The sequence below is a fragment of the Castanea sativa genome, chromosome 1 (genome assembly GCF_040712315.1).
Source record: "Castanea sativa cultivar Marrone di Chiusa Pesio chromosome 1, ASM4071231v1".
NCBI classification, from domain to species: Eukaryota; Viridiplantae; Streptophyta; class Magnoliopsida; order Fagales; family Fagaceae; genus Castanea; species Castanea sativa.
This window is the reverse complement of record NC_134013.1, coordinates 16,249,230-16,264,983: the sequence shown is the minus strand read 5'-3', so window position 1 is coordinate 16,264,983 and position 15,754 is coordinate 16,249,230. Positions and strand designations below refer to the sequence as shown.

At 35.5% G+C, this 15,754-nt stretch overlaps 1 protein-coding gene across 1 annotated transcript; it reads right to left on the bottom strand.

Moving 5' to 3' along the window:
* Nucleotides 1–4,500: 4,500 nt before the first annotated feature.
* On the bottom strand, nt 4,501–11,241 carry LOC142638144 (chlorophyll a-b binding protein 7, chloroplastic). Its single transcript, XM_075812146.1, has 6 exons — nt 10,988–11,241; nt 10,709–10,875; nt 8,277–8,423; nt 7,377–7,509; nt 5,636–5,728; nt 4,501–4,933 (listed from the first exon to the last, which is right to left on the bottom strand). The coding sequence occupies exons 1-6, from the start codon at nt 11,147–11,149 to the stop codon at nt 4,631–4,633; spliced, it is 1,005 nt and encodes a 334-aa protein (XP_075668261.1). The 5' UTR covers nt 11,150–11,241; the 3' UTR covers nt 4,501–4,630.
* Between the last annotated feature and the right edge of the window lie 4,513 nt (nt 11,242–15,754).

Below are 15,754 nucleotides of genomic sequence, written 5' to 3'. Positions count from 1 at the left end.
GGATTTTATCCTCTATTGGTAAGAGTCCCACACTCTTATCTAATTCAAATTTATATAAAAGTTAATGTTATTAGTCTATTTCAGTGTTAAATCTTAGTCTTCCTGGTCAAGACGCAGTGCATTGCTTAAGGATAAGATTTAGATATCTGTCACCTCTTTAAGCATTTTACAAATCAGAGAGAGAAAGAGAGAGACTTCATAGTAGAAAGATAAATCGTAGAGTAGTAAGTGGTGTGGCAAATTCAGAGCCCATGAATCTTGAATCTTGGCACATTATTTTAGGAGGTTTTTCAATAGCAGGTCACTATAGAAGAATTAAAAGCAGCTACGCTAGACTTGTCCCATTAAAAAGAAGTATAAAGACAGAGATATATGATAGAGTAGAAGCAATTGCAATTAAGCACGCTTGTTCCCCACATGTACCCACATGAAAAAATTTAATCACCAGCTAGGCAAACACATTTTCTCATTCTCTCTACATCATGTGCAATTTTCACAAGTCAAACCTCGTTTTCAAAGGATAATGGTTACACTTAAACTCGTCCCTTTCTTGTTCGCTAGTCATATTTTTGTAATATTCTACCGATATTCCAATATCCAGATGCTTCAAAGCCCCATCCAATAATCCATTTTTTAAAGAACAATACACTATAGGAGGACATGATAATATGATATCACTATATTATCTCGACCCATTAGCAAACGTAAATACTTCATTGTTTTTAGTAGTGTCTTTGGCTCTTTCTCTTTGCTTTATTTAAAAAAAAAAAATAGATATAAGAGAGTGATGTCAAGCCTTTAGCAAGACTATTTCACTCCTTACTCATGAGACACTTTGGAAATCATAAGAATTAATAATATGGTGGATATCAAATCATCACTTCTCTAACTAAACTAATTCCCCTCCTGTGAATAATTGCAGTCAGTTGGTCTCCTAATTTTACTAGATTTGTATTAACTATTAAGTACTACTTCCACGAGGCGAATAGATGTGCAAACAACCTTGCTAGATTAGAGGTTCATCAATCTCAAGACTTTATTTTATTTGCTTGTGTACCTATTCGCCTGTGGATGCCTGTGGATTTAGATTTTGTTTTCAATTCAAATGGTAGTGGCTTGTACCTAACCAGGCGATGTCTTGAGACTTTTGTTCTTCCATTTTTTAATGCATTATCATTTTCTACTAAGAAAAAAAAAAAAAAAACTCGAGAGTTGAGACATTCGATTATAAAAATTATTTAAGAGAATAAAACAATTTACAAATAAAATGTTCATAATAATTTTGTTTGTCCTAAATTTTATATATATATAATACAGTTTCAAGACACATCATTTTGATGTTTTCTAAAAAAAAATGGAAGCGGATTAGCGGAAGAATTTGAGGAGAGGAGACCAACTAGTCTACTACTCTACTACAAGTCTACAATTGTGTCACATAAAAGATAAAACAAGACGGTCAATTTTGTATTTTTGTTGCATGGCGCTTTTGTAGTCAATAAAAACACAAAAAGAAGCAAGATGGTTAAAAAACTACTCTTACACTGCACACACGGAGTCCCATTATTTTAGACAGTTCATACATAATACACAAATAGTTAAATGGTTCATACATAATTTATTCATAATAAAATAAGTCTTCCAACTTTTTCCCTTTGTATGCATCTAAACACAGAATCTCTACTAATCCTCCAAATTTATTATACAAAGAGTTTGGATTTAATCATTTAAAATTTACATGGGTTGTTAGTTTGATCCTAAAACTTTCAATTTAGTTATCAATTCACTGTTTTTGTCAACATCACTTACATTTTGCCATTAAACAAATAGAATGGTGCCATTTTTTTACTCTCTCCTTGACGGCCACTACTAGCCAAAACCCCCCCAAAAAATCCTATTGGGGTTTCAAATTTTAAGACAAAATCAAATCATTTAAAAGCTTTCGGCCATACATAAGAGAATTTGTCAACTTTCAAGTTTCAAAGCCAAAACATGAGGGCCGAAGTCATCTATAGGAATTTCCCTCCCCCAAGGTGTTCACTTTTTGAAGCAACCCAATGCTTATACAATTGGTTTTAATTTGTTGACTATCCACTTTGGATTCCCTGCCTTTTCCACCTATATTAGGTTTTTGCCCTATTTTATTGACTAATAACACCTTGACTTGTTCTAGTTGATTGGATCGCAGCATGGTAACATGGGGCACAAGTTTCTCTTCATCAGAATTGATTCAAACAAGATCTAGATTCAGTCAATTTCATTTTGGGGATTGTAATAGACGTTTTTTTTAGGTAAAAAGGTAGGAGTGATCAATCTATGAAGAACCTTACTTAGGCACGACCATAGCTACGGCTACCTGCTGAGAAATCAATAGCTGAGAGGCCTAGACAAGGGATAAGGGACTACAAACCCTCCCTCAGATGGACTCGACCATAGTTTGATCCCAACCCCACCAAGATTCTAATAACATCAACAAGGGGACATCCTAAGAAACAACTTTGGACCCCGATAATTCGAATTCAATTAATCCCAAGTCCCAACCAAAACGCATAAGATCAAAGATGCATTGAGATCATATTTATTAATGCAAATGTTGTCAATTTTTTTATTATAAATTTTATACTATGCATAGTTAAAATTTGAAGATTAGATTTTCAGAAGTTACAGTTGACCCTAGCTCCCTCAAGAATTAAGTTGTTCAAATAACACCGAAAAATGAAAATAAACAACTTATCCACACTTATGACCCCTTCCTAATATATATATATATAAGAATTGTTAACAAGCACCGCTTGGTGCTTATTAAGTACTAAAAAAAAAAAGACAAAAAAATTTGTCAAAAAGAGTTATAAAAAAAAAAAAAACCAAATAATACCTACAAAACTGAAAAAATGGCATAGATTGCCAAAACAAAAAACAAAAATTGTCAAAAATATTGTGGTTAACGGGCACCACAACCCTATATATACACACACACACATACCTAAACGTAAATGGTGCTACAATCTTGAAGAGGACAACCACCTCAAGAGTGCTATTCATTATTGCACGTGCTGTTCTTTGTGGGCCTTCAGCTTATTCAATTGGTTGCCATTGCCAGCTTTTTTGGGGCCAAAAGCCCATCACACACGATAAAAAGTGCTATGTCTACTATTTCACACATATATCTACAATTGATGCAGGAATATCTACATTTTAAGGCATAAAAGTGAATGCGCAAAAAGATATATGAAAGTGTGGATGTAAGAGAATCAAAACCCCTATACTTTTTCAGGGTACTTTTTTTTTTTTGCACCAAATTTATCATATCACATCCATCCTTTTTGCTAAACTAGAGGGCAAACACCAACAAAACAAACCCACAGAAAGACTAACCAGAACAAACGAAAACAAGAAACATAGAGAAAGACCCAACAAACTTAAGAAACTATAATGGGAAGTTAGCCCTCAAGTTTTGAAGGCCTCATTTAGCCAAGCAATCAGCAGTTTTATTTCTTAACCTTGGAGACCAAGCGAAGCAGAACTTAACATCAGGTTTACTCTCTACTAACTCACAGACATCATCCACAATCTGAACCACTTCCCAGCTTAGAGACTTCTGAGAGACTTCAATACAATCAAGGATCCCCTATGCATCACCTTCAACAATAACTTGGAAAAACCTTCAGCAATTGCAAACTCTACTGCACTTTTCAAAGCTGAAGACACAGCTACCTCAGCAGAGCTGTAAAATTGTTTGACAGTGACACCCATGCTAAACCACACTCACCTTTATGATTAAGAACAACAACAGCCAAGCAGGCTTTGCACAAAACCCAGGCAGAATCAACATTTATTTTTAATTATTGGTGAGCAGTAGCAGCTCATCTGTCAAACAGCCTGCACTATCCCTCAACTCCATTCCTTGAGAATACATAGCAACAACTTGTTGAAATTTTGAGTGGAATAGCTTCTGATTTTACTTGACCTCTTTCAAACACCACAACATTACTGGTTCTCCATAACTTCAGTGGTCATTGCAAAAATCAATAAAAATTTCTATTGATATCATTACAACTAAAGTTTTTTCTGTGTGACTGGCTGTATCAGTTTAATTTGATTTCATTCACTTTTTTGCAATCTATTTCTATTTGGTTCTTGGAAAACAAAGGAAAATTTATACCTTTTTTTAGGGATTAATTTATATTTGAGGGCATACTTGAATACCTACACTTGAATGTGGAGTGTAGATGGCTTTGTCTGATTTTTCAGTTGGCAATGTGTAGGAGAGTTCTCCACCTAAAAGGCTTGAATTGAGTGGTGATTTGATCCCCAACCCAAGCTCGACTGACAAGTGATCACCCCTGGAACAACCTAGCCTTCGGCTCCTTTGGCATAGTACTACTTTGTGTACCAGTGGATTATAGTCAAATGCCATTCCATCCTTGATGATAGTATGACTTATGAGATTGTGGGTTGATCTGTTTGAGTGTGCAAAAGAAATAGTACTACTTTGAAACCATCTAGATCAAATTGCAGGACTAGAATATAGTTTTGTGAACTGAGAAAAATTAACTGTTTAATATACATAACCTTGGAACTTGATGGAACAAAGCTTTTGGAGTTGTATGCATGTAGAATCAAAAGAACGTCTTTACATGGATTTGAGCATGGTAAGCAGGTTATTATGGAAGGGATCTGAGATGTGCTCAAGAAGGTTCTGTACAGGACCCTTACCAGTCAAAGCTGCTTGTGTGTAAAAGCCTAACCAAGCAACCATAGCTAAGCGCCCATTTTTTATTTCTTTCACCTTCAGCTCCTCAAAAGCTACAGGATCACGTGAGAGGTTCAAGGGATCAAAAAGTGCTCCTCCTGGATAATTGATATCACCTGGCAAGTAAATGCCAAGAGGCTCCAACGCCTCAATCCCACAAAATCTTGCATATTCTGGTCCAACCTATTTATCAAAAATATCCAACAAAGAAATAGATACCCATCTTTAGAAACTATTATAGTGTCAATAAAGCACATTATTTGTTAAACTTTAATAATTCAGTTTGGAACAGACTTATTGGCTCTCCATCTCTTCAAGTACATTTTCAGTTTCTGCTTTAGTTACAATTTGCACAGAAATTAATGAAGAAAAAGGCTCGCAAACAAGCAGCCTGAGGCTTTGGAGGAAGCCCAATTTCAGACAATCCATCATGGACAACAATTTCACCTCTAAATTTGTTAATTGCACTCCTTACATTGGCACAAAGCCACAAAGTAGAATGCATGATTGTGGAAGCATATGATTGGTGATAGTCTTATGAAAATACAGAAAGAAAAAGAATGCAAAATACAGTTATTGGCTCTCCATCTCTTCAAACCATCTACCTGGGACAAAGTCCCAGGTACACTTTCAGTTTCTGCTTTAGTGACAATTTGCATAGAAAGAAAAGAAGAATAAGGCTTATGAACAAGCAGCCTGAAGCTTTGGTGGAAGCCCCATCTCAGACAATCCATCATGAACTAAAATTTCACCTCTAATATTGATAATTGCACTCCTTACATGGGCACAAAGCCACAAAGTAGAATGTACGATTATGGGAGCATAAAATTGGGGATAGTCTTATGAGAATACAGAAAGAAAAAGAATGCAAAATACAGTTGTTACCATCAGGAGTGCTTGGCAAATAGCAATGACAATCACTCCTTGGCCTCCAGCTAAGTGAAGTCCTGGGATGCCGAGGTAGTCAAGAGTATCTCCCTGGTGAAATTGAAGTAGTGAAGAAAAAGAAATCATTAACACCTCTCGTTAACATCGCTTATTAAGATTATATTCACAGAAGTGTAGAATCAACTTATGATTATAGTGAGGGTGAGCTCAAAAGGTCAAAAACACAAATAGATTAGAAAAAATCTGAGTGAAGTCCAAAAGTTTGCTCAAGCAAGAGGGGCAGACCATGCTTAAGTTGTTGAATAGTTCAACTACCATGTGGCTAGTTCTCAGAAAGAACTTTTTTTCCCAGCGGAATAGTTCTTATGTTAAAATATTGATACGAAGAAGGATGGCAAATCAGTTTCAGTCAATTTTTTTTTTTTATAAATCCAGACATTTTAGTAATCTTCATTTTGCCTAATTTGAAGAAAGGATGATGTAGAAGTGCAATTTATTATTGATTTTAAAGTTAGAAGTGTAATTTAGTAAGAAGCTTGATTTCAATATATTTCTCAATTCTCACTCATCATGGAAATATATTAATGTGTTTCCAAAAAATTCCACAAACAACATTTATGACCTTAGTTTCCATTGAAGAGATCCACCCTATAAATTTGCATCTCATAAATTGAACTCTTAGATCACATAGAACATAGCAAGAGCCCAACAGCCCCATACTGCATCAGAGTTCAAATATTTGCTATTCTCTCTTCAATGCTATATTTCTTAAGGTTTAGCAGGACTGAGTAGTCCAAATCTAGAAGTAAAGCTTTAAAAACATGCCTTGCAGAAGAAATCTGTTTCCTTAATATGTTCATATCCAATTCTCTAATTCTTCATCTTATCGTCTATTAATTCTCAAATTTTTGTTTGACATCAACTTGGGTTAAAATTAGGAAAATTAAATAAGTTCTTGGTTTCCAAATTTAGTCCAAACTGTTTCTGTTAAATAATATTGTCCAAAATCTGGTCCCTGGTTAGACAATCATCAATTATATCACCATCATGTTTACTGTACACCTAAACAGTACTCACATCAAGCTATACATAATATATGGGCCCTACCTAGATATTACCTTAGAGTCTCAGACAGTATGCAGACATGTTGATTGATCCTAGCCGTCCAATTCATTAATAAACTTCGAATTTTCCCCAAAATGTCTATATACACAGCATTCACAAGTCATTAAACATTGTGTGAACTGTTAATGTTAGAAGTTTGAACTATTGATAACCTAAATATTACTATCAGAGCACTAACTTGATTACCTATCTAGTTAAAAATAATAGAAACCGACAAGCTGATAACTTATATATTATTGTCCGGGCACTAATAACTAACTATATATCAGGAGCCAGTAAAAATTACTTTGCAAAACATTAAAACCACAACCGAGGCCCCTTCTAGAAATCGCCCCAACTGATCTTGTTATATGGCTGTAAAATATCCGTAATTTCAATCCAATGAGCAATCAGATCATCAGAGAGATGCTCATTAGCCATAGACTGAGATGTGAACCCATAAGACAAGTCGTGATCTCTTTAAGCAAATGAAAAGGCCATAATCAAAGAGTATCTACTTCAAAGTTGAATGTGCAAACTAATGGATAATATAGCACATAAATTATTAGGAAGAAAATGAACAAATAGGAACATATCCCCAGATGATGATATATACACTCAGGCAGAAAATTACCTGAAGCTTTGAATAACCAACTCGCCACCAGACAGGCTCAACAAAGTGAAAGGCTCCTAATATGTCTAATACTTCTGGAACCAGAACACCAAGTGATGCAAGCATAGCCCAACGTGCATGCAGTATCTCAAAGCTGTATACAGATTAAACTAATCATTTGGAAAATTAAACATGAGACTCAACAAACTTTGTCGATTATGCAACTCATAGTTGACATTCTTAACGAAATGGAAGCCATATTTGACTGACAGTCATAGTAAGCAAAGCAAAGCAAATTGGAATAAATAATCGTTGTATTTTCATAGAGTTGTCATGTAAATTACAAGAGTGTCGGGAAAAAATTTACTCATAGTCATAGCTTAATATTTATGACGATAGTCAAATAGTTGGATAGCAAATGTTCACAACACATAGCAGAGTCTTTGACTGACTACATAACTCATCACCCCCTAATTTTAGTCCAAAGTTCAAAACTCTGTCATTTTGCATATGACTGAGTACCTGGATAGTTAATGACTACAATACAATATTTTGAATTGGTTATTAGACACACGCATAATAGGTCTTGAACCCATGACCTCACACCTTGCTCTATTGTGGCTGACCCTGACTCATCTATTGAAGATCCATAGCCAACCCCACAAATTTTAGGACTAAGGCTTGGTTGTTATTGTTGTTGTTGTTATCTTATCCCAATGCACAAAAATTTGATATTTTGCATCCAAATTAATATAATAAGGGAACATCAGGAAAACTTTGACATTTTGAATCCAAATACCAACACTTCAGAGGGAATTGTAGTGCTATATCAACTATGGAAATAACAATTCAAAGGATTAGGTTATTACTAAACAGGCATTATTGAGGCAGCAATGGTCAAAAGTGAAAATCATAACGTACTTAAAATATTTCTGGAAAGCCACAGGATCCTTGCCCAGACCTGCAACATCAAAGCCGTAATCCCCAGGTAGTTCACCAGTTAAATATTTAGGATAGTCATATGAAAGTGGACCAAGCCAGCGAGGGCGCTCTTCTCCATACCACATGCTATAACATCAGAGAAGAAAGTGAACATATAACTCATGATAAGTACATTCAACAGTAACTCTGATCATGTGGATACATATTTGAAAATGTAATGTCTTTAGGTACTTGCATATCTGCCACCCTCTTATAACACTAATATGATCTAATCACAGATCATTTGCAGTATTGCATCATTGCATGTAGCAGACAAGTGTTAAGCACTTAAACTATTAAACAGACAAAACCAGATAGCAGAAATTTTTCTACAGACCTATATATATTTTTTTCAATAAAAATTTTCTACAGCCCTATTTGTTTTTGAATATGGTAAATAAAATTGTTCTATATCATTAAATTCATCAAAAAGAATCAGAATATCTGAACTGCACGAAGTGAAAATCTTTCATCGGTAATTGTAGGAATACCAACCTAGTGCTTCTTGCTTATAGTACAGCGGGTATGTCTTTACTAATTTTCACAGAAAATAATTCAAGTTATCAAAGGAAAAAAAGTTGCCAGGCTACTAAGACAACATAAAGTGCTAGTTTATTTGCCTTATTTAAGAACATCAACCTGACCATGTCAATGAATGACAAATTTAATTTATCAGTCCAATTAATTGTAAGTGGTAACCATAGAAAGTGCTAAAAAATCCCATAATTGGGCAAATGAAGTTGAAGAAAAACACATTAAACTTAAATCACTAATAAGAAAACAGGATGATATAAAAACATGAGTCTCTGAAACTCACCACTAAAATCTAATAAAAGCTGAAAGTCCAAAGCCTCACAGTCCAAAACTTTCAGGGGAAAAAAGAACAAGATTTAACAATGCTATGAAGAGCATTCAGCCGCAATTTTACGATGACACAAACCAAATAACCAAATCATGATTACATTGAAAGGTTTCCAGGTGAACCAATGAAATTATAGAGCATTTAACAGAGATGTTACGATTGCATAAACTCTAGCTTCATAAAGTGTAAATGCAAAGATTGATAGAATAAATTAGGGTGCATTCATAATAGAATGACTAGATTTCTTACTAGTCGGTTAGAATAAATTAGGACATTACTACAATATATAGATCATGGTTTTGTAGAATAACATGTACCGCTGTGGTTTTGTAATACCATAAGCTGCCATGGTATTAGGATTACCATACTAAACCTAATCTAATTCTATATATATAACCTATATTGGGTTCATTGTCACTGCTATAGATGTAGGCCGCCAGGCCAAACTACGTTTATTCTTCTTCTTCTTCTTCTTCTTCATCTCTCTCTCAACGTGGTATCAGAACCGCAATCTTTGTTCCTCATCAACCTTCATTGTCACTTCTTCCGTTGCATAAGAGCCCACACCCAAGAGTTCATGGGGATCTCATCTATACCTAGACTCCTTATATCTGCATTCAGGTCCTCTCAAAATCGTTGTTTCAGCATCACACACACACCCTGCGCATCATCTTTGTCCCAATCATGCACTTCCTGCTCTAAACACACCTTCCACATCTCAAATGTGCTTAGAACCCTCACGTGCTATTTTCTTCCCACCAACGCTCCTAACCTAGTATCTGGCTCCCATTGTCCTTGCTACACAATACAAATGTTGAAGATGCACACAGTTGTACTCTTGTGCCAGAGCACTTCTCGGTTTTTCAAATCATGCACTTCATGGGATTCTTCCTCCTCAATAGTGATAGTTTTCAAGGGTTTTTGGTGGGTCCTAATTCATTGGATGGGCAGTGAAGATTTTCCTTCCAAACTCATGTTTTCACTAGGCTTCCAACTTGAGATTTGAGGGGATGTCAGACTATGGTTTTGTAGCATAACATGGGTTACTGTGTGGCTGTGTAAGGTTACCATAGTAAGCCCAATTTGTTCCTATATATAGCTACATTGACTTCATTGGAACAGTAACACACACTTGAATAGTAAAGATATCACCGCTAAGAGCTTTTTTTCAATGTGGAGAGTAAGCTGTACGGGGTACGGGCGAACCATGTTCATTCTTCTCCTATTTCCTCTCTCTCTTAGAAGAAAGACTACAACTTTGCTCATGCAGAATTAGTATATTTATAGCATGGAGATGCCGTGCAAAACATGTTCTCTCACTCTAATTTGCATCAACAACCGGCAACGCCACAACTAGCTTTCTTTGAATTTCATGTTGTACAAAACTTTCGACACCTTTTGGTTTTCTCTTTTCGTTTACTTTATTAAATTAATAACAATATATAACTAAACAGGAACCATTTTTGTCAACGAGTGCTTTTACAATGTATAATCGCTTACCCGGAATTACCTCTCTTTTCTTGCTTTCTCAGACAAGGTCTTAAACTTGGAGGAATTTTGAACAGCAAACTTCTTCCTCTCCTCCATTCTTCTTTGAAGCGACTCTCCGAGTGGGCTATTAGCTATGGCTTTTACAGCGGTGAAAGGAATCGCCGAGAATATTAGAACTCCCGCAAGCTTCATCCAAAATCACAAAAAGAAGTAGCCCAAGTAAAATAGAAAGACAGAATAACATGAAAACCCTCCGAGAGAATAAAAAAATTAAAAAAAAATTACGGACGAGACGGACCTCTTGCCATGAAGCTGTGCAGAGTGAACGAGACTTGGGATTGGGGATGAGGTGGGTTTGATGTTTTGGGACGAAGAACTTCGAGCGGAGACTGGGATGAGAGCCTTGAAAGAAAGAGGAAGAAGAAGATGAAATTATTGAACAAGGTTGAAACAGAGCCATGGGGCTTGTCTGAGATTTGCGTGGAGTGGAGGTGCTTCTTCATCCTTTCGGTTTTTTAGCCGTTGCAAATTTATTTTGCACTGCTGTAAAATAAAAAATAAAAAAAAACCACACACAAAGACAACTTTTTTTCATTGAGCTTTCTTGATCTTTTGCATTCCCACCCACCAGTCTGTTTCAGATTAAAGGGAGTTAGGAAAATCAATATAAAGCCTTTTGGATTTTATAATATAAAGTTTTTTAATTCTTTCTTTAACCTAGTATTAAAGTTATTTTTAGGTTTAAGAACCCTTTAAAAAGCTCTTTAGCTTTTTTTTTTTCTTTTTTTTTTTGTTGAGAAATAGCTCTTTAGCTAAATTGTCAAACGTTTGACAAATTTTTGCCAAGAAATCTTTGAAGTTCTTAAAGCACTTTTTATAGTGCTAAAATACATCCATAACGTATATACTTATTAATGAAAAACAAAATTGTCAATTAGATTCATTGTCTAGGGCAGATGGACGACTGAACGAATCTTGTAACAAAGAATAGTTATATGGAGTAAAAGACACCAGTATGGTATCAGCCAAAGACCCTCCGATGATGAAATTAGTCACATGGAGTAGAGTAATAGAAAGAAAGTATTCTAGTAAGATGATAAGTATTTTTCGGACCCCTCTTGTCTTTGGTGGTAGGCCTATCCACAGGTCGGGTTTGTGCTCAACTTGGAACAGACCTGATCACTTTAGGTCTCCTATACTTGGACCCGTCGCCAACCGGTAGAAAGAGACGGTTCAGGTGGTCGGATGTCTTCAGTTTTCGGTTGGGTCTCAGTTGGTTTTAAACTATGCGAAACGTCACTGAATTTTGCCGAAATCTACTGGTTTTTGCCGAATCTGACCGGATCTCAAAGGGATCTTGGCAGATCTCAATGAGATTAGGCCAAATCTTGAAGAGATCTTGGCAAATCTCAATGAGATCAGGGTGGATCTCGATGAGATCAGGCTAGATCTCGACAAGATCTCGCCAGATGGGACAAAACTAGACCAGCCAACCACTCCAATTGGTGGAGAACAACAAGTTCCGGTGTGTTTTCCCGTCAAGATAGTTGAAAATCAGTTTTCCATGCTCAAACCCATTAACCGACCCGCCAGTCTCTGGTTTTGGGGGCGAAGACCCGCTGCTGACCGACATCATCGTTGGGTTGATCGATTCTCAAGCCAGATTGTCCGGGTTGGGTAAGTTAGTCGAGTACCGAGTCTAGTTGGACACTCCTATTTGGTGGTTTGGTTTTACAACTTTTTTATGAGTTAGCCGTTAAAAACATAATGTGATTAGTGGTCACTTTATTGACTTCTTAACGTTTGTTCGTTTGTTGTCTAATGGAGGATGATTGTTGTTGTGCATATCACTTACTAGTATAATTAAGGTAGTCTTCAACCCTTAGGAGTTACGTGGGTGATGGGTTCATTGGTCTAGAATATGATGAAAGACTTGGAAACATTACATTCAATCTACCATATTATCGGATCATGAGATTTTCTGGATATCTTTGGAGAAGCTATTTCATAAGACAATTTCATAAAACATATTTCACTCACACATGCATGGGTCTCACAGAGGCAACTTTCATGTGTAAAGTTAGGGTTAGGTCCAAAATTATCTCTTGATTCTATTAAAAAGACACGATATTAACTAAGTGTTATGTAACTTAACTAACACTTTGTGTTAAGTGATGCGGAAAAAGGAATTTAGGGGTGCTATAGTTTTCACTCGTGAGCAGGGACGGAGTCAAAGCTTTGAGTTAAGGGGGGCAGTTTACTGTTGGCTACAGCAGTTTCAACCTTTGACTCCACTACTACATAACTGCTATTTTTTTTTTTTGTCAGTAAGAACAAAATTATTTTTGTTTAGAATTTTTTAAATGACACGCTTTGTTTATTTTAAATAAAATTGGTTAATTGAGCTCAGTTTTTTTTAAGTTTTACTATTTGTAATTTTTGTTGTTGAACTTTTTTTTTTTTTGGACTTGTATATTTTGTTTTAAATTTTAGATCTATAAATTTTTTTATAGTTACTAAAATGAGGAAAATACTAGCACTACAAATTTTTTTTTATAAACTATTGATATAATAAGTGGTTATTAGTAAGTAAAAAAATAATATGAGTGATGGGTCTATGCGCAAACTAATATGAATTTGCTACCAAAACAATTTGTAAAAATGTTATAAAAAAGCTTATGAGTATAATACTACTCTTAAAAGAATCATTGATATTGTTTAAGTGAAAAAATATAATTTTATAGAACAAAATTGCTAAAATTAGTACACATGTATATAATATTTTTCAAAAAAAAAAAAAATTTAGGGGGCCAATTCCAAAGCTAGCTACGTCCCTGGCTGTCGTGACGATAAGTATTGTGACATATAAGAAACAAAATTTGGGTTGGGAATCTTGATAGCCTTCAATAATGGTTGTACTATATATAAATCATATAGATGAATTGAGGAACCTCTTTATTTTTATTGACAAGTTACACATTCAGCTGGTCCTGAATCGTGTCCTTACTCCTGAGAGTGGTACGGGTACCAATTGGAAAAGCAGAGGACTCAATTGACAAATTGAATTGAGGAACCTCTAGTTAATAAGTTTAAGAAAACATAATTAACAATTTCTTTTTAACATAAAACAATTAGTGCCACTTTTACCAAACGATATCAAATAGAGAGTACCAAGATTTCACATTTATTTTTATCGAAACTTTGCGATTGATTTCACAGGCTATCAATTATTATGCCAGGGGAACCAAGCACAACATAGATAGATGTAGCTGAATACTACTACAATACATACATCTCACAACAAGTTAGAGCATCCACAGCAGTGGAGCTAAAAATTTAGCAATTTAGCTCCACTAAAAGTTACTTTATCTATTTTACCTACACACACACAGAAGACATCTATTTTGATGGAATTTTCAACACAATAAAATAATATAAACATCACAATAAAATAATATATCTACCACAATAAAATAATACATCTCACTACAATAAAAACACCACAATAAAAAAGGTAATGTGAACACAAAATAAAAAATTACTTTTTTTATTTCATGAACAGTGCACATCTATCTATGCATAGATGTAAGAATAATTTAAAAAAATATAGATTTAAATACCACTTCTTTTTGGTGTTTTGGTGGAGCTAAAATAGCTATATAGCTATTTAGCTCCACTGCTGCAAGTGCTCTAACCTATAACATCATAGTCTAGTTCGTAGTAAGCAACTAAAGCATATACACAAAAACAAAGAAAAAATAAAAAGAAAAGGACTTAATAGGACAAAGACAAGCACAAAATCATAGAATCATGTGTAATAGTGATCAGTCTTCGTAGAGTCTGCACTCATCAGTCTCAGGATTGTCCTGGCAAAAGAACTCGAGAGGATCTTGTTTCTCCAACTTGAGCCTCAGATCGGCTTTGGCTTGGCTAATCTCTTCCACTTCGTCCCACGCCACTTTGCACTCGTCCGATCTCTCGTCCTCGCCGCACACCTCCCTCGCTTCTATCACCTTCTTCTCTATCATCTCCGTCAAATGCTTCTCTCTCTTCTGCGTCCCTATGAATTTCGGCGCCACCGCCATCGCTTTCACCGACAAACCCTTCTTAGCCTCACCCATCCGTACTACTGATACCTTCGAAGAAAACAACAAAGCCTCCGATCTCAGCAGCAACGAGGAGCCTCCTCCCCCTCCTCGTACTGTGCGAGAAGAACAACAGCCAACGACCCCTGTCCCTGCCGCTAAACACGCCATCTTGCTGGTCTTCGATCTCTACAATGGAAGTGTGAACAATAGTTTTAACCTTTAAAAAAGTCTCTCTCTCTCTCTCTCTCTCTCTCTCTCGTTTTCTTCGTGCTTTTTTTTTTTTTCTTTCTATTTATTTAGTTTTAGAGATTCTAGAATTTGCGTACTCTAACCAGGGTTAATGTTTTGTTTGGTGAGCTTAACCACCCTGAGTTAGTTTACCTTCTGTGTCTCTTGTCTGTTGTCTCCATCCATAGGTAAGTGATTTACGTAAAGACCCTCCCACTAGTTCTCTCTGGTGAATTTTTGAATTTTGATTGGAGATGAACTTTGAATGAGTTGGGGCATTTGTGGAATATGTAGTGGACACTGGGTCCACCACTATTTATGGTTCGCTTTTTCAATAATTGATTGTTTGCTGTACCTTCCCACAATCCATAGTTTTTGTAGGGAACGGTATGGATTTGAAGCTTTTTGAGGGCTCGATCTGGATGTGTGTAGTTGAGAAGCAGCGTAGTTAAACCAATCTTTCTAATTTGTGACGTGTCTTTTCCAACATTATCCGGATTCCGGAATCCTCCTCCTCAACATCTTCACACTGTTCGGATAATATTATACTGGTTCTTTCCTTTTCTTTTTTATATTAAAAAAAAAAAACCGTAAATTTGAATTTTACACATTAAAATTTTAAATTTTATTTTTGAAATTGACAGTGTTTAAATTTCACACATTAACATTTTAGAATTTGAATTTTATTCTCTAAAGTTTGAAAGAATTTAGATTTTAACCCATAAATTCTGAGCCTTTATGGTGTAAAA

Coding starts and splice junctions, on each gene's coding strand:
- LOC142638144 (XM_075812146.1), bottom strand. CDS start 11,149: ATGGCTCTGTTTCAACCTTGTTCAATAATTTCATCTTCTTCTTCCTCT. Junction 10,876..10,987: donor GCACAGCTTCATGGCAAGAG/GTCCGTCTCGTC, acceptor TTTTGGATGAAG/CTTGCGGGAGTTCTAATATT. Junction 8,424..10,708: donor GAGAAAGCAAGAAAAGAGAG/GTAATTCCGGGT, acceptor CTGATGTTATAG/CATGTGGTATGGAGAAGAGC.